General features: G+C 42.7%; 1 protein-coding gene across 1 annotated transcript in view; it reads left to right on the top strand.

Annotated features, from left to right (window-relative positions):
- The first annotated feature begins 9,346 nt into the window (after positions 1-9,346).
- LOC132822815 (ubiquinol-cytochrome-c reductase complex assembly factor 1) overlaps positions 9,347-24,655 on the top strand; it is a 127,898-nt gene continuing 112,589 nt past the window's right edge. Inside the window, exon 1 of the mRNA XM_060836169.1 lies at positions 9,347-9,430. Coding sequence (XP_060692152.1) covers positions 9,413-9,430 — 18 coding nt within the window. The 5' untranslated portion in view covers positions 9,347-9,412. The remainder of the gene's footprint in view (positions 9,431-24,655) is intronic.

Genomic DNA, 24,655 nt, shown 5'->3' on the forward strand with positions numbered 1-24,655 from the left:
TCAGAAGCACTGGATTCAAAGACATTCACAAGAGGTGAGTTTGAAATGGTTGAGGGGCATGTGATAAATAGTTTTCACTTTAAAATCATGATGTTTTATTTGTTACCACCTCCAGATAGTGCTATTTTATTTCCAGAGAAAAAGATAGTCATTTTAATTCAGATTATGATTTAACAATGGGGGGGAGGTGGGGAGGAACGTTTATAAGTAGAGAATTCAGTCAATAGTATGGCATAAGACAGTTCTGAAGAAAGGAAACAGTTAGTGTCTCCAAATGCTGAAGGAAGAGATTAATGAATCAACTGAGAATTCCAGCTTGTTTTCTCGAAGTTACGATCTCTGGATAGATTAGTGTTGGGTGTTTTGAAAATGGACTGGGGAGGGCTGTGCTTCCCAGGAGGAGATCCCCCTGTACTGGGGAATTATGGTGGGAAAGTCAGAAGTTATTAATGAACAGTGCAATCCTTTGAAGTGACTGCCTTTGGAAAATGTTGTTCCAGTGATCCTTCAATGAGTTTTATTAGATTGATGTTGGTGGTAGATCATGGATATGATCTTGTCATCCTTGGCTTTACAAGGCAAAGGGATACAAAGGAGATCATTCACCCACCTTCATCGTGTGGCTAAAGAGAAGAAAGTCTCACGCACATTAGAACTAGTTTAGATCAAGAAGATCAAAGGGTTTGATGCACTGAAGGACCTCCTACATTTTTACTGATGTGGAGTTCAAAGAAGTGAACTAAATTTGGTGTAAGTTTAACTTTAAGTCATTGAAATCTCTGTTATATTCACAACTTAGTGCACACCAAATCCCAGTATTCTATCTTCCCTATGCTATCTGGCTGACGTTGGTTTGTGTTTCAGCAAAACCTCAATTTTAAAATTCTCAACATTCTCAATCGTAGCCTCCTCCCTCTCTATATATGGAAATTCCTCTCCTCCCCTCCGAACCTTTTGCAATCCTCTAGGTCATGTCTCTTGCACATGCTTGATTTTAATTGTTCCAACATTGGCAGCTATGCCTTCAACAACAAAGGGTTTAAGGATCCTCAAAGTGTGGCAGTAATGTCCCTACCTCTGAGCCAGGAGGTCCAGGTGCAAGTTCTACTTGCTCCCGAGGTGTGTAATAACATCACTGAGCAGCTTGGTTAGAAAATATCTCGAAGGTCTGGAATTCCTGACAAAATCTCTCTCTCTTCTTCTCTGTCATTAGGATGCTAATTAAAACCCAATTCTTTGTACAAGCTTTCGCTACCTGAACTGTAACATCTCTGCAGATGGCGCTAGGTACATTTTTGCTCGACAACTCTCCCTTGAAGTGCTTTGGGATGTTGTGTTAAAGTGTATAAGTTGTTGCTGTTTAGTTTGTCAGTTCTTTATGGCACATACATGTTCAAAGTCTGACCTATCTCAGATGTGAGTTTACATAGGACCACACACAATAAGAAGACCATAAGAAATAGGAGTGGAAGTAAGGCCATTCAGCCCATCGAGTCTACCCGCCATTCAATCACTGCTGATTGGCATTTCAGCGCCACTTACCTGCACTCTCCCTGTATTCCTTAATTCCTTACTAGATTACGAATTTATCAATTTCTGCCTTGAAGACATTTACCATCCTGATCTCCACTGCACTCCGTGGCAATGAATTCCACAGGTCTACCACTCTCTAGCTGAAGAAATGTCTCCTCATTTCCATTCTAAATTGACCCCCTCTAATTCTAATGCTGTGCCCCAAGTCCTGGTATCCCCACCTGACAGAAACAAAAGTGTCCACCCTTTCTAAGCCATGCATTATCTTGTAAGTTTCTATTATATCTCCCCTCAACCTTCTAAACTCTAATGAATACAATCCCAGGATCCTCAGCCGTTCATTGCATGTTAGGCTCATCATTCCAGGGAACATCCATGTGAATCTCCGCTGTACTCGCTCCAGTGCCAGTATGTCTTTCCTGAGGTGTGGGGCCCAAAACTGAACACAGTATTCTAAGTGGAGCTTAACCAGAGCTTTATAAAGTTTCAGTAGCACATCGCTGCTTTTACATTTCCAAACCTCCTGGGATAAATGGCAACATTACATTTACTTTCTTAACCATGGACTCAAACTGCAAATCAACCTTTAGAGAATCCTGTGTGGGTACTCCCAGATCCCTTTGTACTTAGGCTTTATGAATGTACTCACTGTCTATAAAATTGTCCATGCCTGTGGTTTTTTTTCCAAAGTGCAAGACGTCGCATTTGTTCACATTGAATTTTATCAGTAATTTGTTGGACCATTCTCCTAAACTGCTTAAATCAACTTAATACTACACTATCCCTGTATCTACATAGGTTTCCTCATACAGTCCAAAGATATGCAAGTTAGGTGGATTGGCCATGCTACATTGCCTTTAGTGTCCAAGGATGCGCAAGATAGGTGGGTTAGCCATGGGCAATGCAGGGTTATAGGTGTAGGGTAGGGAACTGGAGGTGCGTCTGGGTGGATGATTTTCAGAGGGCTAGTGTGGACTCAATGGACTCAATGACCTTCTTCCACATTTCTATGGATTTAGAGCACAGAAATAGGCTATTCAGTCCAACTCGCCCATGCTAGTGCTTACATTCCATTCCTGTCATATTTTCTCACCTAAATCCATCACCATAACCCTTTATTTACTGCACCCTCTTATATTCATCTAATTTCCCTTTAAATGCATTGATAGTGTTCATTTCATGCACTCTCTGCCCACAGTGGCCTCTAACTGTGTGTCTCACATGATGCTTATTTTATCTCTCCTAATATAAGAAACTGGGCATGGATATCATGGTATTGAGGAGTCCAACATTCATTTACTGCAACAAATGATTACATACAAACATTGCATGTCTCAGATGCCTAAGTATCTGGGCTAATATAAAGCTATTAAAATACATCAGAGGAGCAGGCTTCCATGAGAGTGCCAAGCTTCAAGTGAAGCTTGGGTAAAATGGAGGAGGCGATGGTGATAACTGAGTGATATTTTCACTAGATAATTAATCCAAAAATCCAGGACACCTGGGTTTGAATCTCGATGCCACAGATGGTGGAATTTGAATTCAATTAAAAAATAACCTGGATTTAAGAATCCACTGATGACCATGAAACCATTGTTGATTGTTGGGAAAACCCCCTCTGGTTCACTAATGTCCTTTTAAATGGTCTAGAAAATCACCTAGTTGTATCAGTCAACTGCAGTGATTCAAGAAGGCATTTAACCAATAACTTCCAGCCCAGCCAGTAACACTGATATTCCATGAATGAATTTAAAGACGTGCACTGATATAATGAGCATGTTTAATCATAAAATAGAATCCCTACAGTGCAGAAAGAAGCAGTTTGGAGCATTAAATCTGCACTAACCCTCAACAAGCACCCGGTCCAGCTGCGCTACAATGCAGAGATTAAACCACCACCAGTTGTCTCTTTTTAATGTGGAACTAGAACAAATTTACTTTATCTTGTTGTGATAATGGCAATGTGGACCATCAATATTCAACACATCAACTGATTTTAATAGCTGTCCTTTTTTAAAAAAAGAAAGTGTCAATGTTTGATCTGTGTTCACCTGACCACAGTGTGAAGAGAAAGTGAGGACTGCAGATACTGGAGATCAGAGTTGAGAGTGTGGTGCTGGAAAAGCACAGCCATTCAGGCAGCATCTGAGGAGCAGGAGAGTCGATGTTTCAGGTTTTTGACCACGACATTTACCATTAACACCCTATCTTCATCATTATCCCTCCCCTAATACATCAGCATTCTCTTTGGATTTAGCTGTTGGGCACTCTCACTGACTGATCCACTTTCTCCTCCTTCCTTTCTGTATTCAGTATTAAAAAAATTTCCAGCCACCTTGAGTTCTGAGAAAAAATATAATTGGACTTGAAACGTTAACTCTGTTCCTCTCTCCACAAATGCTGGTCCTGCTGAGATTCTCCAGCATTTCCTGTTTGTATTTGTACAGTTAATTCTGGCTTCACAAAGCCTGACTCACACTATACTCAGTGTGGTGCTGGAAAAGCACAGCAGGTCAGGCAGCATCTGAGGGCAGGAAAATCGACATTTCAGGCATAAGCCCTTTATCAGCCCTTCCTGATGAAAATGTTTTTTTTATACTGGATATAAAAAGGAAGGAGGAGAAAATGGAAGAGTCAGTGAGAGTGCCCAACAGCAAAAACCAAAGAGAATGCTAATGTATTAGGGGAGGGATAATGATGAAGATAAGGTGTTAATGGTAAATGTCATGGTCAAAAACCTGAAACATCAACTCTCCTGCTCCTCAGATGCTGCCTGAACGGCTGTGCTTTTCCAGCACCACACTTTTTGACTCTGATCTCCAGCAGCTGCAGTCGTTACTTTCTCCCTGTTAACGGTAGATGCTAACAGCAGAAAAAAGATCAACCTGTACTATAAGAATGATTTCATCCAAAGACAGTGAAACAAGAACTGTGCTTTTACTTTAAGTATAGCAACCGAGCAATACCTAAAAGGACCTATGTTATTTTGATGTCCGATCACATAGATCTGGTCTATAGGGCTTGAAATAAGATGTCTGTCTTAACAACTTTGTGTATAGTTATCTTCAATCAGCTTGTTGTATTTCACTCAGAAGAGTACACTGCAGGTCATTCAAGCATTCTACCTTCACAACAGTCAGCTTCTGAGGAACTCACTTCAGCCAGACACTAATCACTCCCCAATTTGTGCTTGCATTCCCCCCAGCCCCAATCCACACAGGGAAAAGCTAGTAAAAAAACAGTAATGGTTGGAAATGAACATCCTGGTCATACATTTTGAAGCACACAAAACCAAGCAGACAATGTATATTATTCACCATAGTTCTGAGCATCACTGGACTCAAAATGTTAACTCTGTTTTCTCACCACAGATGCTGCCAGACCTGCTGAGTTTCTCCAGCAATTTCTGTTCTTGCTTGTTTCAGATCTCCAGCAAACACAGTTTTTTTGTCTTATTTCACTGTGTTATTCACCAGTTTTACAGGATGGTATTCTGAGTTGGTGTCAGACTGCCCTACCTGGATACACTTCAAACAATTTTAATGGGGGTAATAGTTTCACAAGAATGGCCATTAATTTAAAATATTATTCTTCTAATCCAGATTCTCATTGCTATTTGTGTTTACAACTGATCAATAGAGCTGCAATATCCCTCCATTAAGTAAGGGCTTGAGCAATGGCAGGAAACATCCACAAAGGTTCAGATTATGTGTTAAAGGTAGAAAACACTTGGATGGTCAGACACTTTTCAGCTAGAGAAACTGGTTACAATCAACACTGCATTTTATTTCCAGTGGCCTGTAGGTTTCAGGCAGGGTGTGGTGCCTGAGGCAAATCACACTATGTTGAAAATCTCAACATTCAGGTCACACAGTGCAGATGTGAATAGCAATAAAAAAGTTAATAGCCTGTATAGCACCACATTAAACTATGAACATAACACTTAGCTGCCCCGAGTGTCACTTAGTTGGAGGGTGTAGAAGGCAGAAGAATCTATATATCAAAGAGCCTCTTCTGTACTGAGTAATTCTATTATTTTAATAGCTGAAAATGTGTTGCTGGAAAAGCGCAGCGGGTCAGGCAGCATCCAAGGAACAGGAAATTCGACGTTTCGGGCATAAGCCCTTCATCAGGAATCAGGCTTATGCCCGAAACGTTGAATTTCCTGTTCCTTGGATGCTGCCTGACCTGCTGCGCTTTTCCAGCAACACATTTTCAGCTCTGATCTCCAGCATCTGCAGACCTCACTTTCTCCTCTATTATTTTAATACTCCGATTTAGAATCTGAGTTTACTATAACCTCAAAAATTAAAATTAAAAATCACATAACATCAGGTTGCAGTCCAAGAGGTTTATTTTGAAGCACTAGCTTTTGAAGCGCTGCTCCTTCATCAGGTGGTTGAGAAGCAGGATCATAAAACACAGAATTTATAGCAAAAGATTGGAATGATACAGTGAACAAACATAGATTGTTAAGTCTTTCATCTTTCAGAATGGATTTTCTGGTTTCAGTTCTTTAAAATGTAAATCCCAGAACTTCTTTTAAGTCACATTCTCAAGATAATGTCAGGTTTTATAACAAAAGGTGACATTTCAACTCAGACAATGCCTTAAAGGTGTGAGTCAGGCCAATCTGAAGTCAGAATGGCTGTGCTTCCAAAGTGCAATTTACAAATGTTATATAGATTGACTGCCTACATTGACTACTTGCAGGTTCAGCATTTTTTGAGCAAAATAGAATATATTTGCAAGTACAATTTAGTTATATATAGTTATATATTATATATTATATAGTTCTTTGAGGATGTTACTAGACAAGTTGATGAAGGTCGAGCAGTGGATGTGGTGTATATGGACTTCGGAAGGCATTTGATAAGGTTCCCCATGGTACACTGGTTCAGAAGGTCAGGAGGAATGGGATACAGGGACATTTAGATGTCTGGATACAGAATTGGCTGGTCGACAGAAGACAGCGAGTGGTAGTGGAAGGAAAGTATTCTGCCTGGAAGTCAGTGGTGAGTGGTGTTCCACAGGGCTCTGTTCTTGGGCTTCTACTCTGTAATTTTTATGAAAGACTTGGATGAGGAGATTGAAGGATGGGTTAGCAAGTTTGCAGACAAAACAAAGATTGGAGCTGTCATTGACTGTATAGAGGACTGTTGTAGGCTGCAATGTGACATTGACAGGATGCAGAGATGGGCTGAGAGGTGGCAGTTGGAGTTCAACCTGGATAAATGCAAAGTGATGCATTTTGGAAGGTCAAATTTGAAAGTTGAGTACAGGATTAAGGATAGGATTCTTGGCAGTGGGGAGGAACAGTGGGATCTTGGTGTGCAGGTACATAGATCCCTTAAAATTGCCACCCAAATAGACAGGGTTGTGAAGAAAGCATATGGTATTTTGGCTTTCATTAACAGGGGGATTGAGTTTAACAGCCATGAGATCTTGTTGCAACTCTATAAAATTTTGGTTAGACTGTACTTAGAATACTGCGTCCAATCCTGTTCGCCCTGTTATAGAAAAGATGTGGATGCTTTGGAGAAGGTTCAGAGGAGGTGTACCAGGATGCTGCCTGGACTGGAGGGCTTATCTTATGAAGAGAGGTTGACTGAGCTCAGACATTTTTCATTGGAAAAAGAAGGAAGAGAGGGGACCTAATTGTGGTATACAAGATAATGAGAGGCATAGATAGAGTTGATAGCCAGAGACTTTTTCCCAGGGCAGAAATTGTTAACACGAGGGGTCATAGGTTTAAGCTGTTTGGCGGAAAGTATAGAGGGGATGTCAGAGGTGGGTTCTTTACACAGAGTTGTGAGAGCATGGAATGCGTTGCCAGCAGCAGTTGTGGAAGCGAGATCATTGGGGATATTTAAGAGACTGTTGGACATGCATATGGTCACAGAAATTTGAAGGTTCACACATTACCTTACATGAGGATTAATGGACGGCACAACATTGTGAGCTGAAGGGCCTGTTCTGTGCTGTACTGTTCCATGTTCTATGTTCTATAATTCTGCAAATTCACCCCATAAACTTATATGTGTGTGCGAATGCAGGAGAGTGAGAGTGTGCATGTGTTCTTGTGAGTATGCACAGGTGAGTGCACGTGAGAGTGTGTTTGCATGTGTGCAAGCTTGGTAAAGTGTGTGTGTGTGTGTGAGTGTGATGCAGTATCAGCCTGTGAAAGGGTGTTAGTGTGGGAGGTGTATGTGTGCGTATGAGAGATAGCTTGTGTATGTGAGAGGGTCTGCGTGAGTGTGTGAGTATGGAAGAGTGAGAGAGTGTGCATAGGTATGAGCCTCTGTATCCTCATGGGTACTGAGCCAAGTTTGGTACCCATAGGGAGGGCCTCAACCGGGACCTTGGGTTCATGTCACACTACAGGGGACCCCACTACACTACACACTCTCTCACACACACTCTTATATACTCACACACTCACGCAGAGCCTCTCTCATAGATAAGCTCTCTCTCATACATATACACATATAAGGCTATGGGGTGAATTTGTATTTGCAGGTGCATTTTATTTTCTTCAAAAAATGCAGAACTGCAAGTAGTCAGTCCATATATTTGTAAATTCTATTTTGGACATAGAACATGTCTGACTCAAGACATATGCACAAAACAACGTCACCGCCTTGCGGCCAAACACTTTAACTCCCCCTCCCACTCTGCCAAGGATCTGCAGGTCCTGGGCCTCCTCCACCACCAAACCCTTATCACCAACTCATGGAGGAAGAATGAGGCCCTCCAACCACACTAGATCAATGTGGATTTCACCATTTTTCTCATTTCCCCTCCCTCCACCTTTTCCCATATTCAACCTTGGCACCGCTCTGTTGACCTGTTCATCTTCCTTCCCACCTGTCTGCTCTACTCTTCTCTCTGACTTATCACCGTCACGCCCAACTTCATCTACCTATCGCATTCCTAGCTACCTTACAGACCGCAGCCCCACCCCCCCCCTCCCATTTATCTCTCAGCCCCCTTGGGCCACCCCTCATTCCTGATGAAGGGCTTGTGCTTGAAACATCGATTCTCCTGTCCTAGGTCAGGATGTCCTGACCGGTTGTGCTTTTCCAGCACCACACCTTTGATTTAAGATTGGTCTGACTCAAATCTTTAAGGCATTGTCTGAGCTGAGATGTCACCTATTGTTCTAAAACCGCAAGTTATCTTAAGAATGTGACTTAAAAGAAGTTCTGAGATTTACATATTAAAGAACCAAAACCAGCAAATCCATTCTGAAAGATGAAAGACTTAGCAATCTAGATTTGTTCAATGTGTCATCATAATCTTTTGCTATAAATTCTGTGTCTTGTGATCCTGTTTCACAACCACCTGATGAAGGAGCAGCGCTCCAAAAGCTAGTGCTTCCAAATAAACCTCTTGGACTATAACCTGGTGTTGTGTAATTTTTAACTTTGTACACCAGTTCCTCCAAATCTCAAAAATTAAGTTCTTGCTTAAAGAATATTGTGGTCTCTCTGTTAGACCATTAACATTCCCACAATGTTTCATTGATGTGGACACATACAAATGAATGAACACATGATGTTTTATGATGAATATTCATTTTGGAAGGATGCAGATATATTTTCAACAAGTTTTATTCCATCTCTGTTACTCTTTTGGGATAATTTCAGGTTTATTGTAATTTTAAGGGAATTATTTACGCCTTTTCCAATGACAGGCAGCAGGTGATGTCAGGGCTCTCCCTGCACAGGGCACACGGTGTCCCCGCCCCGCCGGTCCGGGCGGAATGTTTGTTCTGGGTGTCCGCGGGGGACCCGGAAGAGAGAGCGGGGCGGACCAGACCGTTTCCGGTCCAAGCGGAGAGAGACGGTGGAGGAGAGGATTTGACATCAACAGGGGGATGAGCGGCCTCCCCCTGGTGAGTGTGAGGGAAGAGTGTGGGCGTGGCAAAGGGGGAAGAGGAGTGTGTGGGGGTGGCAAAGGGGGGGGAGTGTGGGGCTAGCAAAGGGGGGGGAGGAGTGTGGGGGTGGCAAAGGGGGGGAGGAGTGTGGGGGTGGCAAAAGGGGGGGGAGGAGTGTGGGGGTGGCAAAAGGGGGGGGAGGAGTGTGGGGGTGGCAAAAGGGGGGGGAGGAGTGTGGGGGTGGCAAAAGGGGGGGGAGGAGTGTGGGGGTGGCAAAAGGGGGGGAGGAGTGTGGGGGTGGCAAAAGGGGGGGGAGGAGTGTGGGGGTGGCAAAAGGGGGGGAGGAGTGTGGGGGTGGCAAAGGGGGGAGGGAAAGTGTGAGTGTGTGAGAGGAGAAGGGGCTGGAGGTGTGTGGGGGTGGAAGGGGGACTGAGGGAGGGAGGGAGGAGAAGGGGGAGTGAGGGATAGTGTGAGGGGGGAGGCTGAGGTCAAGTGAGAGCGGCGAGAGTGATGAGGAGGGTGGGTGAGGGGGTTACAGAGATAATGAGGAGTGGGTGGGGGGAGAAGGGAGGAGGAAAGTGAGAGATTGTGAGGGGGAGGAGTGGTTAGGGGTTGGGTTGGTTTGGATGAGGAGGGGGAAATAGGAGGGAGGAGCAGAATTTAGACAGAGTGAGTCAGGGTGGACGGAGCAGATGAGAAGGTGATGCTGATTGAGTCAATGAAGGGAGGGGGGAGAGAGAGTTATAAATCAAGAGAGTGAAAGGGAGGCAAGAGGAAGAGCTGGATGTAGTATGGAAGGTGGTGTAGAGGAGAGCAAATTGGACGGGAAAGTAGGATGTTTAAGAAAAGGGAAGGATAGAATTAGAGAAGAAAGAGGGAGTCACATCCAGGGAAACCAGAAAATGAGCCAATATTCTCTTTGCCAGAAGTTAATAAGACAAGAAATATATTTAAATGTGGGGTAACTTGGTTTTGCAGAAACATTTTGCTTCCACAATCATGGTTCCTGAAGTTTACGCTGTATCTCTGTTGTCTTTCAGTATTGGCCTAAGGGATGGTAAATTATTCTATTTTCATTTTCTTGGAGGTTGTAATACTTTATATTAATTGTTGAGCTTTACCTGTAGGAATGGCCTCTCCAGGCTGTGGAACTGTTGTTTTCTTTTGATATCACTTCCTCCGTTTTCACATGTATGTGCAGTCTGTTCACCACTCAAAATACCCACTGTTGCGTTTAGAGGCAGCAAAGAAATACAGCTCTATTTTGTTATCTTGACCGATATTTTAAAAGTTATTTCATGGGGCATAGGCATCGATGGCTAGGCCAGTATTTATTGTCCTTGATAATATGATACTGAGCTGCCATCTTGATCTGTTGCAGTCCATCTTGGGCAGGAGCTGTTGGGATGGAAGATTCAGGATTTTGATTCAATGATGGTGAGGAATTGACAGCATTTAGGGTGGCACAGTGGCTCAGTGGTTAGCACTGCTGCCTCACAGCGCCAGGGACCCAGGTTCAATTCCCACCTGGGGCAACTGTCTGTGTGGAGTTTGCACATTCTCCCCGTGTCTGTGTGGGTTTCCTCCAGCTACTCTGGTTTCCTCCCCCAGTCCAAAACATGTACAGCTTAGGTGAATTGGCCATGCTAAATAGTGTTAGGTGCACTAGTCAGAGATAAATGTAGGGGAATGGATCTGGGTGGGTTGCTCTTCGGAGGGTCGGTGTGGACTTGTTGGGTCGAAGGGTCTGTTTCCACACTGCAGGGAATCTAATCATCATCAAAAAAATTTCCATAGCAGGTTGGTGCGAGATTGGGAGAAGGACTTGCTGTTGGTGCTGTTCCTATTTGTGTTTTGTCTTCTAGCTGATCAAGGACACAGATATGGAAGGTGCTGTTGAGGAGTCTTAATGAGTGCCCACAGTTCATCCTGCACTTTCTACATGTTGCTGCTGCTGTGTGTCAGTGATGAAGGGAGTAAATGTTGATAGTGGGTGGATTGCCATTCAAGTGCTTTATCCTGCATGGTATCAGATTTTATTTTGTGGTGTTGGAGCCAGTCTCATGTCAGTCTATTTCACCATGCACCTGACCTGTGCATTGTCAATGGTGGACAGGGCTTTGGAACGTGATGCTTCTCAGAATTCTCTGACTCTGACCTGCTCTTGTGGGTATAGCAGATGTATTGCTGGTCCAGTACAATTTCTGGTAAATAAGTACCTACAGGATGTTAACAGTGGGTGTTCAGTAATGGTAATATTGTTGAATATTGTCTGCAAAGGGTTAAATTCTTTTGGACAAGGGCACTATGGCTTTAAATTGAGGGGTGATAGATATAGGACAGATGTCAGAGGTAGTTTCTTTACTCAGAGTATAAGGGGCATGGAACACACTGGCTGCAACAGTAGTAAACTCGCCAACTTTAAGGGCATTTAAATGGTCATTGGATAAACATATGGGTGAAAATGGAATAGTGTAGGATAGATAGGCTTCAGATTGTTCCACAGGTCAGCGCAACATCAAGGGCTGAAGGGCTTGTACTGTGCTGTAATGTTCTATGTTGTATAGAAGGGCATTGAGGAAGATGCTACAGATGGTTGGACCTAGTACACTAAATTAACTTTGAATAATGTCAAGTCAGATGGCAAGAACTCCTTTCAGTATCTCATGGTGTGAAGGGGCCAGTGTTGGACTGGGGTAGACAAGGTCAGAAGTCTCATGCCACTAGGTTATAGTCCAACAGGTTTATTTGAAATCACAAACTTTCAGAGCTGTGTTCCTTCGTCAGGTGAAGCAAAGAGAAGCATACAGGCACAATTTATAGCAGAGAGATCAAAAGTTCATACACATGGTATGAATAGAGTGTCAACAGGCTGAATACCAAGTCACTGCAGATGATCAGAAGTGTCACATGGAGTGAGTAAACTGAATAGTAAATGAAGGGATGACCTATGATCCAAATAATTGAGGCTGAGAGATCAATACAAAAAATGAAAAATAAGATAGTGTTGGAGACAAACCAAATGGCTGGAATAACATGTTAGACCAAATGCTGAAAATGTGTTGCTGGAAAAGCGCAGCAGGTCAGGCAGCATCCAAGGAGCAGGAGATTCGACGTTTTGGGCATAAGCCAAATGTTAAAGGTCTAATCAAACTAACAAGTAATCCAAAATTGTACAAACTAATTAGGGAAATGAGATCATAAGTTACTTACTATGATGTCAAAACAGGACAATAAGGAAGATTTTAAAAATACAGAACAGTAATTAAGAGGTTACATGTGGTGCGACATGAAACCAAGATTACAGCTGGGGCTGTCTTCATGGGTATGGAACTTGGCGATTAGTTTTCGCTCAACAATTCTGCGTTGTGTATCTTGAAGGCTGCCTTGGAGGACGCTTACCCAAAGATTGGAGGCTGAATGTCCTTAAATGCTGAAGTATTCCCTGACTGGGATGTATAGCATCTGTTACTGGGGAAATATTAGAGTTCAATTATAAAAATATAGCATTTCGAATGAAGCATTTAGGAGTAAATAATATGGGCAAGTAGAGTTGGTGTCGCTTCTTGAAGGGGAAATCGTGCCTGACAAGTTTGTTAGAATTCTTTGAGGAGGTAACAGGATGGATAACGGGGTAGCAGTGGATGTCATATATTTAGATTGTCAGAAGATATTTGGTAAGATACTGCACATTAGGCGACTTAAGATGAGAGCGGGTGTTCTGGAGGTAGTATGTTAACATGGTTAGATGACTTGCCAACTAATAAGAAACGGAGAGTTTGGCTCGGGGGTCATTTTCAGGATGCCACCTTGTATCTAGTGGAATGCCACAGGGAATCTGTGCTGGCACCAGAATATTTACAATATAGAACAGTGACTTGAATGAAGAAAGTGGATGTGTGATGGCCAGGTTTGCGGCTGACACAAAGTAGATGGGCAAGTAAGTGGTGAGCTGGAAACACTAAGACTATACAGAGAGATATAGATCAGTTGAGTGAAAAATGGGCAAAAACTTGCTGGGCGCTCTAGAATGTGGAGAAATATGAGGTTATGTACTTTGCCAGGAAGAATAGAGGAGCAGAATATTATTTAAATCGAGAAAGACCGGAAAGCTACAGAATTCGGGAATCTTATTGCATTAAGCACAAAAAAGGCTAGCATCCAAGTTCCATGATTAATAGGAAAGCAGCTGGAATATTGACCTTTATTTCAAAGTGAATAGAGTATAAAAGAAAGGACTTTTGCTTAAATTATAGAAGGCACTAATCAACCTACAATTAGATCATGGTCAACTGTTCTGGGCCTCTTATCTAAGGAAGGATATCCAGGCATTTGGAGTCAACCTAGAGGCAGTCTCGAGAAGGTTTACTGGCTAATACGGAGTATGGAGGGACTGCTTTATGAGGGGAGGTTGAGTAGGTTGGGTGTGTACTTACTGAATTTTAGAAGAATGAAACATACAAGATTCTTCAGGGACTTGGAAGTGGAAAAGTTGTTTTCCTTGTGAGAGAACCTCGGATCAGAGGATATAATCTCAGAATAATATGCAGGACAATGTTTCGCAGGAGTATTGTTAAACAATACCTGACACTGCACTACATCAAGAGATATGAAGGGAAAGCATTGGGTTTTAAGGTGTATATTGAAGGAGGAGAGAAAGTTTGAAGTTTTAGGAGGAATTTCAGAGTTTGTGATCTAAAGCAGCTAAACACACAGCCACCATTGGTGAAGCAGTACAAATCAGAGGCCAGAGCTAAAGAAGTGCCAATGTGTGCTGAGGGATTGCCAGACTAGAGGAGGGCTGCAGAGATAGTGAAGGGGTGACGTCTAAAGTTCCTTATTAGTGTAAAGCTAGTTCTTTCTGTTGATCAATGCTTAAATAGCAATAACAAAGAAAGGAAACATTAAAAGCGGTGTTCATGAGCTAGGTTGAAACTGCTTTCATTTAGTTTTGCAAATACACCATGTAAATACAAAAAATGTAAAGAATTTCAGGCATTGACTTTACCAACAGTTTCACAATTCATTCTCTGTAATAAACACACGCTAATGGAACTGAATTTGCTTCCCTATAATCTCACCCTTATACAGTCAGTTAGATGTACATAGTGTAAGTAAGTTTGCCAAAACAAAGTTAGTTGCACTCTTTCCAATCCAGCTTGATGTAGCTCACCTAATTTTTGAAATTCTCCATTTTGTCCTAATGAAGTTCTCTTCCCTTTAGTGAAGTTCGGAAACCGACCTGTTTTATTTTGATGTTTGCATCAAGCTGTTGTATGGCTCAATGAAGAGCAAAGCAAAACTCCCTCTATACCCCAGCCTCTGGAGAGCATCTGCATCTGTAAGAGAGAGAATTCCACATTCATACTCATCGTTATTTATGTGGTGCATCAGTGAAAAGAGGAGAGTTTTGTGCCACTGATCCCTACGATTCATAGAGCTGACTCCAAGTTGATCTGAACCCAGGTCATGTTAGAACTCAGCAAGAAAGGAAGTTCAGTCTGGATTGAATGGTCTCGACCGGGAGAGACCAATGTGTTTCCCAGTCTGTAGGTTCAGGGTGATTCTGAACAATGTGTGCAATGGTGCGGTTGACTTAAATTCCCCACTGGCCTTGCCAGGAACACTTTATTGCTGGTAGACAAGTGGATATCCGAAAGAGGCTGTGAACCACAAATAAGGTGAGTGAGCATCTGAGTAAAGCAATAGTGAATGAAGGGAAAAGATGAGCAAAACTAAAGGACACATGCTTTTAAGTCATTGACAAAATGAGATTATGTGCTCTCAAGACTGTGTTTTTATTTTTGCACTGTGAACTAAAAATGAGAAAATATGCTGTTTCAAATCAGGCCAACTGTGGAAGAGGATGTTGCAGTTGTGAAATTGAGTTGGAGGAATTCGTTGAGATCTCCTAATTCTGTTCCCTTAATCCAAGTGTAGAAGAGACTGGTAGACACATAGGCTCTGTGGGTGTGCATTCAGGACAAAACCTGCCCATTCTGCCCAGACACAATCAGGCCTAGTGGTTTCTGTTCAAGAGAACTCAGCATATTATTGGTTCCTGGGCAGGTGGCTACAGCCTTGTGTTTGGATAATAAGTAGAAACATTCAGCCTGCAACTAAATCTCTCTCCCTGTGTGGACAAGTAACAACATTAGCTGTTTTCACCATTTCCCAGTAAACTGTTTTTTTTTGAACAAATCTCCTGTGAAAGGAAGAAAGGGAAAAACCACCCCAGAGACGATGAAAGGGTGAACCCATCAAGCGGTGATTGAAAGATGGACTCAGTGTTTCCACAACTCGGATCGTTAGCAAAGAATCGGAAGAAGTTGAAAGAAATGAAAACATTATGTGTTTCTATTTTTGATTGTGGACTAAAATGGCAACAGGACTATTTTAAAATGAAGGGATTGTGGAAGGTATTGCCTCACTTTCTGAAAACGAGCTAATGAAATTGAATAAAGATTAGAGTGGTGCTGGAAAAGCACAGGTCAGGCAGCATCCGAGGAGCAGAAAAATCGACTTTTCGGGCAAAAGGTTCCTGATGAAGGGCTTTTGCCTGCAACATTGATTTTCCTGCTCCTTGGATGCTGCCTGACCTGTGCTTTTCCAGCACCACTCTAATCTCCAGCATCTGCAGTACCCCCTCCGCCTAATGAAATTGCATATTAAATGGTGTTGCCGGTGTTGCCAGTGGGTTGGAGGCTGGTTGCATACAGGCTGACTCTAGGGGTGTATGTGGCCAGCAACAAGTAGCTGATTGGTTTGTGGAGTAAGACCACATAAGCCGTCAGCCTGCCAAGAACTCTGTGGTTCACACCTGGGTAGCTGAGTAGTTTGTGGATGTGAAAGATAGCTATTTTTCTCACACCAGTTGCTGTAAGTTGCTGCATTCAATCGGTATAATAGAAATTTTATAGCTTATGAACCAATCGCAATTACCTCCGGCAAGGAAGTAAAAAGTACCAGGAAAATAAACTTTGAAGGACACAGCTGGTCTTATCAAGCAAATATTTCATCTCTGTGAATCTTGTGGACAGATACTGTTAGACTGCTTCCCTGGTCTTCCCCTTCACCCAGAACACCAATTTCATTTTTTTTGTCGTGTGAATTAGGGGAGTTTACAACGATTTATATTGTTTACCTGTAGCTGGAATCGAATTATTTTATTAAATTGTAATTCTTGTTGAGTACTAAAACTTGGGTCCATGTTTTCTGGTTGCTTAGCTTTAGACAGGCAGGTAATTTTGGGAATTTTTTGCATTATTTTGTAAAATATTTAATGTTTGTAATTACTCCGGGAATAGCAGAGCTTCATTTTTGGCATATTGTCCAGTGAGACCCAACAGAAGGAAGGCGGAAAACCACTTATGTATGTCGATGATCCAACCTGGCACCAGAAATGTACTTCTCTGATTGTTTCCCCATCCCCCACCCTGCCCGCAGCAATAAGACTTGTATCTTGTATTGCCTTGTCTTTTTGTGTATCTGTGTGTTTATGGGAATTTCAAAACAGAGAGAGTTAAAGTTATGCAGTCATCTTTCTTTCTTGCAGTTGGAAAAAGAAAACAGTTTGATTACAATAATTTGTTGATAATGGAAGAACCTCTTTTAACCTTTAGTTCAGTGTAGTCTTTCCATCAAATTTTCACAATTGGAATGGCGCAGGGAATAGTGGGGCTTGTGTTCGATCCCGGTGCGTCTGCAAATTTTCTGAGGAAGAGAGATGATGATGATTTAACAGTTAGATTGTAGTTCAGCACAAAGAAAATTTACTGGCAAATTATGAAATAAGTATTAGTTGAAATGCTTCTGTAGAGGGGGAAATTGTTTAGGATGCAGTAATTTCCTGAAAATGCATATTGCTGAAAGTCTGGTTGAAGATTTGTAGCTCGGGTGTCCGTTGTTGTGGTTCTGCTCGCCGAGCTGGAAGTTTTTGCTGCAAACGTTTCGTTCCCTGGCTAGGGAACATCATCAGTGCTATTGGAGCCTCCTGTGAAGCGCTGCTTTGATGTTTCTTCCAGTATTTATAGTATTTGTTCTTGCCGCTTCCGGGTGTCAGTTTCAGCTGTAGTAGTTTGTATGTGGGGTCCAGGTCGATGTGTCTGTTGATGGATGTTCTTGCCGCTTCCGGGTGTCAGTTTCAGCTGTAGTAGTTTGTATGTGGGGTCCAGGTCGATGTGTCTGTTGATGGATGTTCTTGCCGTTTCCGGGTGTCAGTTTCAGCTGTAGTGGTTTGTATATTGGGTCCAGGTCCGTGTGTCTGTTAATGGAGTTTGTGGATGAATGCCATGCCTCTAGGAATTCCCTGGCTGTTCTCTGTCTGGCTTGTCCTATGATGGTAATGTTTTCCCAGTCAAATTCATGTTCCTGGTTGTCTGAGTGTATGGCTACTAGGGATAGCTGGTCGTGTCGTTTTGTGGCTAGCTGATGTTCATGGATGCGGATTGTTAGCTGTCTTCCTGTTTGTCCTATATAGTGTTTTGTGCAGTCCTTGCATGGTATTTTATAAACTACATTAGTTTGGCTCGTGCTGGCTATTGGGTCCTTTGTTCTAGTGAGTTGTTGTCTGAGTGTGGAAGTTGGCTTGTGTGCTGTTATGAGTCCTAAGGGTCGCAGTAGTCTGGCTGTCAGTTCTGAGACGCTCCTGACGTATGGTAGTGTGGCTAGTCCTTTTGGTTGTGGCATGTCCTCGTTCCGTGGTCTACCTCTTAGGCATCTGGTGATAAAGTTGCGTGGGTATCCGTTTTTGGCGAATACCTTGTATAGATGTTCCTCTTCCTCTTTTCGCAGTTCTGGTGTACTGCAGTGTGTTGTGGCTCTTTTGAATAGTGTCCTGATGCAACTGCGAAAAGAGGAAGAGGAACACCCATACAAGGTATTCGCCAAAAACGGATACCCACGCAACTTTATCACCAGATGCCTAAGAGATAGACCACGGAACGAGGACATGCCACAACCAAAAGGACTAGCCACACTACCATACGTCAGGAGCGTCTCAGAACTGACAGCCAGACTACTGCGACCCTTAGGACTCATAACGGCACACAAGCCAACTTCCACACTCAGACAACAACTCACTAGAACAAAGGACCCAATAGCCAGCACGAGCCAAACTAATGTAGTTTATAAAATACCATGCAAGGACTGCACAAAACACTATATAGGACAAACAGGAAGACAGCTAACAATCCGCATCCATGAACATCAGCTAGCCACAAAACGACACGACCAGCTATCCCTAGTAGCCATACACTCAGACAACCAGGAACATGAATTTGACTGGGAAAACACTACCATCATAGGACAAGCCAGACAGAGAACAGCCAGGGAATTCCTAGAGGCATGGCATTCATCCACAAACTCCATTAACAGACACACGGACCTGGACCCAATATACAAACCACTACAGCTGAAACTGACACCCGGAAACGGCAAGAACATCCGTCAACAGACACATCGACCTGGACCCCACATACAAACTACTACAGCTGAAACTGACACCCGGAAGCGGCAAGAACAAACCACTATAAATACCGGAAGAAACATCAAAGCAGCGCTTCACAGGAGGCTCCAATAGCACTGATGATGTTCCCTAGCCAGGGAACGAAACGTTTGCAGCAAAAACTTCCAGCTCGGCGAACAGAACCACAACAGCATATTGCTGATTCAGTGGAAAAGGCTGCCTAGGAAATGATGTGCTATTTGTCACCAGATGTCATTCCTTAGTCCACTTGCCCAACAGAATGTTGCCTTTCTTTTTCAAAATTGGCACAGGCTTTGGTTGTTCCAGAATTATTTCCATTCAAGATTTTTCCTGAAGGCGAATAGTGAATGAGACCTTTTCTCCATACCATAGTAATGATTACTTGAGCTGTTTGGTGCTTTATCATTCTGATGCTGTCTAAGCTGTGCCTGATTCAGGTTGACACTGAAGGTTGCACGGCAATATCTGAGGAAGGGCAGGGAGTCCTGCCTGTCCCTGGCCAACATTCTCCCTTTGTCTTGGTTTTGTTTTGTGGGATCTCGCTTTGAAGCAATTCATTTTTTGTGAAAAACTTTGAAAGATGTGAATGAAGTGCTCTCTAAGCCCGAATATAATTCAGCACCAGAGACTGTTTAGCCCAGTGAAGGCACCAGCTCTTTGGAAGTGCAATCTGAGTCCCGTCCTATCTCCCTGAACGTTCCCAATAGCCCAGCAATTATTTCCTCTCTTCAGATACTGGTTTTTGAAAGTTACTAACACCTTCTGGCAGGGCATTCCAGATCAACATACCTTGCTGCATTCTAAATTCCTCTGTCTTTGCCAGTCATCTTGAAAGGGTGTTCTCTGTTTCCCACTAGTAGGAAGGCTGACAGTTTCTGCTTGTTTATTCTTAAACTTGTCATGATTTTTAACATCTACACCATCCCTCAATGGCAACAATCCCAACTTCTCCATTCTCCCCATAACTGATTAACTTGTTAACTGCTCAATGATGACTCCTGAGTTTTTCCCTTGTTGGGAAAATGTTAAACCTCTGTACCCATGCATTAGTTACCTCATTTGTTTTTTGACCAGTTACCTCCTGCTTCTGAACAAGTCATTTTCTGGTTTCTAACTGGTTGTTTTGTTTTGTTTTTCTAATTGCATTGCACAAACATCGTTGCATTCTACCTTTAAAATAAACCCTGAATTTCTTGATTTATGATTCACGTTTCACAAAAAAAACAAGTGATCCATCACATCCAGCTACATAAATCACAAAGGCACACAGCTGCATTAACGGCAGCCTGCCAGCTAGGCCTCAACCTCCCATTCGGGGAAAGAGAGAGCCAGCTGCCACACAACCGCTTCAGCCATGACATCAACTCCTTCACTTGGGTGGAAGTGCTGACCAGCCACAGTGGGCAAAACCCATCACCAAAACTTATTGGAAGGTGAGCCGTAGTGAACCATCTTCAACTGGGCACCACAAAGAACAGAAATTTATGATTGAATGATCCAATAACCTGTGTGGTAAATTTGTGCAGGAGGTACTGGATAACCATAGGCACTTAGTCGTTACAAATTGCACGTGGCCTTCGATATACCAAGCCCTTCTACAAATATAAGGGACACAGCTGAGTTGTACTTGCCATTTTCCCCTATTACTTCCATCCCACCAGGCCAGTCAGTCCAAAGCTGCTGCACCTTTTTGTAAAAAGAGTAACATGTGTAGATTGGGAGGGGGTTCTTTACTCAGCTTGCACAGTGGCATAGACACTCCTGCACCTCTGGGATTGAGTCTTGGCGTGGCTCTGTGTTTGGGATAGAGCACTTTCTCTGTTGCTATGAATGCTGGGTAAAGAACTCTCCATTCCACTCAATGGTACAATGTATGATAATTTAAAATAAGTATTTTACCAGTAAGGAAACTTAGAGATGAAAAGAGCAGCTGATAACCTTGTGGTATCAGTAGTTTACATGTCTCAATGTTGTGTATCATTTATACTGTGGTGTCAGGAATGAATTTTAGTAAATAATAACTGGTTTTTCATTCTTCTATTCCGATTGAGCAAAATAGGCAGCAGAACATTTTGTGTGATTATTCTGCCCTCTGCTTCTTTGGATTTTGCCTGGAAAGGACCTTCTGAACTATAAACTGTAGCGGAATACTGGGATTTACAGACCTGTTATTGGCAGCACTCCACACAAATATATAACATATTGTTAAAAACAGTGGACTCTTGTGCTTGTGATTTTCTTTTCATTCTTTGGTTAGAGACCAAATTTGTTTCTGATTAAAACCTGCACTTTGATTTGAGCTTGACGCAGGTTTATTGTTGTCACATGTACTGAGATACAGTGAAAAGTATTGTGTTGTGGGCTCTACAGGTAGATGGCACCGTACAGAGTGCATCAGGGTAGCACATCAGAAGTAATATTTGAGGTCCTTACAAAAATCTGATAACAGCGGGGAAGAAGCTGTTCTTGAATCTGTTCTTACATGTATTCAAACATTTATATCTTCTGCAGGATGGAAGAGGGTATAACTGGAATGGGAGGGATCTTTGATTATGTTGGTTGGTTTCCTGAGGCAGCGGGAAGTATAAATGGAGTCGGTGGATGATAGGCTGGTTTGTGTGCTGGACTGGGCAGCATTCATGACTCTGTCTGGTTTCTTATGGTGTTAGGGAGAGCAGTTATAGAGTCTGAGAGATATCAAGCATGGAAACAGACTCTTTGGTCCAACTCATCCATGCCGACCAGATATCCTAACCTAATTTAGACCCATTTTACCAGCACTTGGCCCATATCCCTCTAGACCCTTTCTTTCTTATACCCATCCAGGTACCCTTTAAATGTTGCCATTGTACCAGCCTCCACCACTTCCTCTGGCAGCTCATTCCATACACGCATCATCCTCTGTGTGAAAAACTTGCCCTTTAGGTCCCTTTTATATCTTTTCCCTCTCACCCTAAACCCACGCTGTCTAGTTCTGGATTCCCCGACCAAGTGAAAAGGCTTTGTCTGTTTATCTTCTCCATGCCCCTCATGATTTTATAAACATCTGTAAGGTCACCCCTCAGCCTCTGATGCACCAGGGAAAACAGCCCCAGCCTGCTCACCCTGTAGCTCAAATCTTCCAACCCTGGCAACATCCTTGTAAATCTTTTCTGAACTCTTTCAACATTCTTCTGATAGGAAGGAGACCAGTTGCTATGTCATGTTGTGATGCATCCAGAAAGGATGCTTTCTATGGTGCTTCTATAAAAGTTGGTATGAGTCATTTTGGACATGCTGAATTTTTTTAGCCCTCTGAGGAAGTAGACACGTTGTGCTTTCTTGATTGTCACATCAACGTGGGCGGACCAGAACAGATAGTTAGTGATCATCACTCCCAGGAACTTGATACTCGTGACCATCTCCACCTCAGCTCCATTGATGCAGACAGGGCGTGCTGAGAAGTTAGTTGATGGAGTTAGCTCTTTAAAGCATGATACTGCTCAACAAAGAAGACAAGGCAGCCTTTTATCCCCTTGAAGTCACTTTGCCATTTTCAGAACATGTCTGGTCTGTACTTCAATGCTATTCACCTACCTTAATTCCACATCCCCTGATATTCTTGCACATCAATCAGTTGGGATATTGAATGCTCAAATTAAATCTCTCCCAATTTTAAGAGTGGGAGAGTTTCAGATTCTTATTATCCTTTTATGTGAAAATGTGCTCCATGATGGGTGGCACGGTGGCTCAGTGGTTAGCACTGCTGCCTCACAGCGCCAGGGACCTGGGTTCAATTCCAGCCTCGGGTGACTGTGCACACTCCACACAGACATTCTCCCTGTATCTGCCTGGGTTTCCTCCCACAGTCCAAAGATGTGCAAGTTAGGTGAATTGGCCATGCTAAATTGCCCTTAGTGATGGGTGCATTAGTCAGAGGGAAATGAGTATGGGTGGGTTACTCTTTGGAGGGCCATTGTGGACTTGTTGGGTCGAAGGGCCTGTTTCCACCTCGTAGGGAATCTAATCTAATCTAATGTAATCATCCTACCTAAACAGCGGAGCTTTTATTTTAAGATTTTATTCTGTTGTTCCTGATTTCCATCAGAGGAAATAGTTGATGGATAGGTAAATTATCCATTAAACCTTATCAAACCTTAATCAGATGCCCCTCCATTGTCTATTCTCAAAAGAAGTTAAACTAATGCTACTAGGCCTCAATAAGCTATCTAAATCCATGGCGTTATGCTGATGAATAAATGGTCAAGTAGATGTTAGGAATAACAGAATTGATCAGTTGGGTGTAAACGTTTGCATCTCCTAAGCAGGTTAATGTCCTTACTCAGACTTTTCTGTCAAAATTTATTTCAACAAGGAGCCTGCTTGGCCATTGTGCTTGTGCCAGCCATTTGAAAGAGCTGACTAATTAATCCATTTCTCTGTTTTTTTTCCCCATAATCCTGCAAATGTTTCCACTTCGATTTTCTCTTGAAAGTTGCTATTTAATCTGTTTCCACCGCCCTTTAGGCAGTGCATTCCAGATTACAGCAACTTGCTGTGTGAAAACATTTATCCTGATCTCGCCTCTGATTCTTTTGCCAGTTTCAAGGGAACTAATGTTCAGGGTTGGGGTGTGGGGGGAAATAGCCAGGCATACTTCCCACAGATGAGAAACGCATATATCAACAAGATGTGGATTTCTTCTCCATCTATCCGCTTTGATCTTTTGAGAGGGAATTCAGCCTGAACAGATGCAGTGCTGATTGTCAGTCAGCCTCTGTTGAATCTGTCAGAAAAGTATTGAGCTAGGAAGCAGCGACACCTGGGAGGAGTAAGTGTATCTTGAAGTAGTTAAATTGAGTTGAAGTCCCATAGATAACATTCCTTTAGTGGTGAATTCTGTGTCTGCACTACTGATTGTCTCACTCTGTAACTTGGGCAGCTGGGCTCATTTGGCACCACTTCTACCTGTGAGTCAGAGTTCTACATTTCAACTTCCACCCCAAACACGCAATCAAGACTTATTCTCCAAGTACAGAGTTACTGTTGCATGTCTGGAGGTGCTGACATTTTGGATATGGTTCTGTCTGCTTAGTTCAGGTGGGTGTTAATATATTCCATGGCACTGCTGGGAAAGAGCAGGGAGTTTCGGTGTCTGGACTAACATTCCTGCTTCATCCAAAAGCAGCAGAAACAGATGGTGATCTGTTGCTGTCAGACTTTGCATACAAAATACACTGTAATCCGAAAAAGCAACCCATTGTACATTGAAAAAAAAATTGCACTTATTTGGCACCTTTCACGCACTCAGCAAGTTGATTTTGATGTGTGGTCACTGTTGTGATGTAGGCAATGTAAAAGGCAGCTTGTGCACAGCAGACTCCACAAACGGCAATGTGATAATGACCAGATAATCTCTCTTTGATGTTTGTTATGAGATCAACATCAGCCAGGGCTCCAGGACACACTCCGCTGCTCCTGGTCAGACAGTGTTTTGAGATCTTTGTCGTCCAGCTGAGAGGGGTGACAGGGCCTTGGTTTAATGCCTCACACAAGAGATGGGTTCAAAACGCTTTCAGATATTTGAGTGATATGATGAGGCACTATATCAAATTCAAGTCACATGCTGTTCCCGGCCAGTGTTTTTCTGGCAGGATTGTACAGTATTTATTGGAGGTTTGTAATTTTAAAAGCATTTGAATAAAGCTCACTGTAATGTGTTCTTGTTGAATACTAGCTTTCAAATGAAATCCTGACGTTTCTGCCATACAAAGATG

The sequence above is a fragment of the Hemiscyllium ocellatum genome, chromosome 15, assembly GCF_020745735.1.
Source record: "Hemiscyllium ocellatum isolate sHemOce1 chromosome 15, sHemOce1.pat.X.cur, whole genome shotgun sequence".
Lineage (NCBI taxonomy): Eukaryota > Metazoa > Chordata > Chondrichthyes > Orectolobiformes > Hemiscylliidae > Hemiscyllium > Hemiscyllium ocellatum.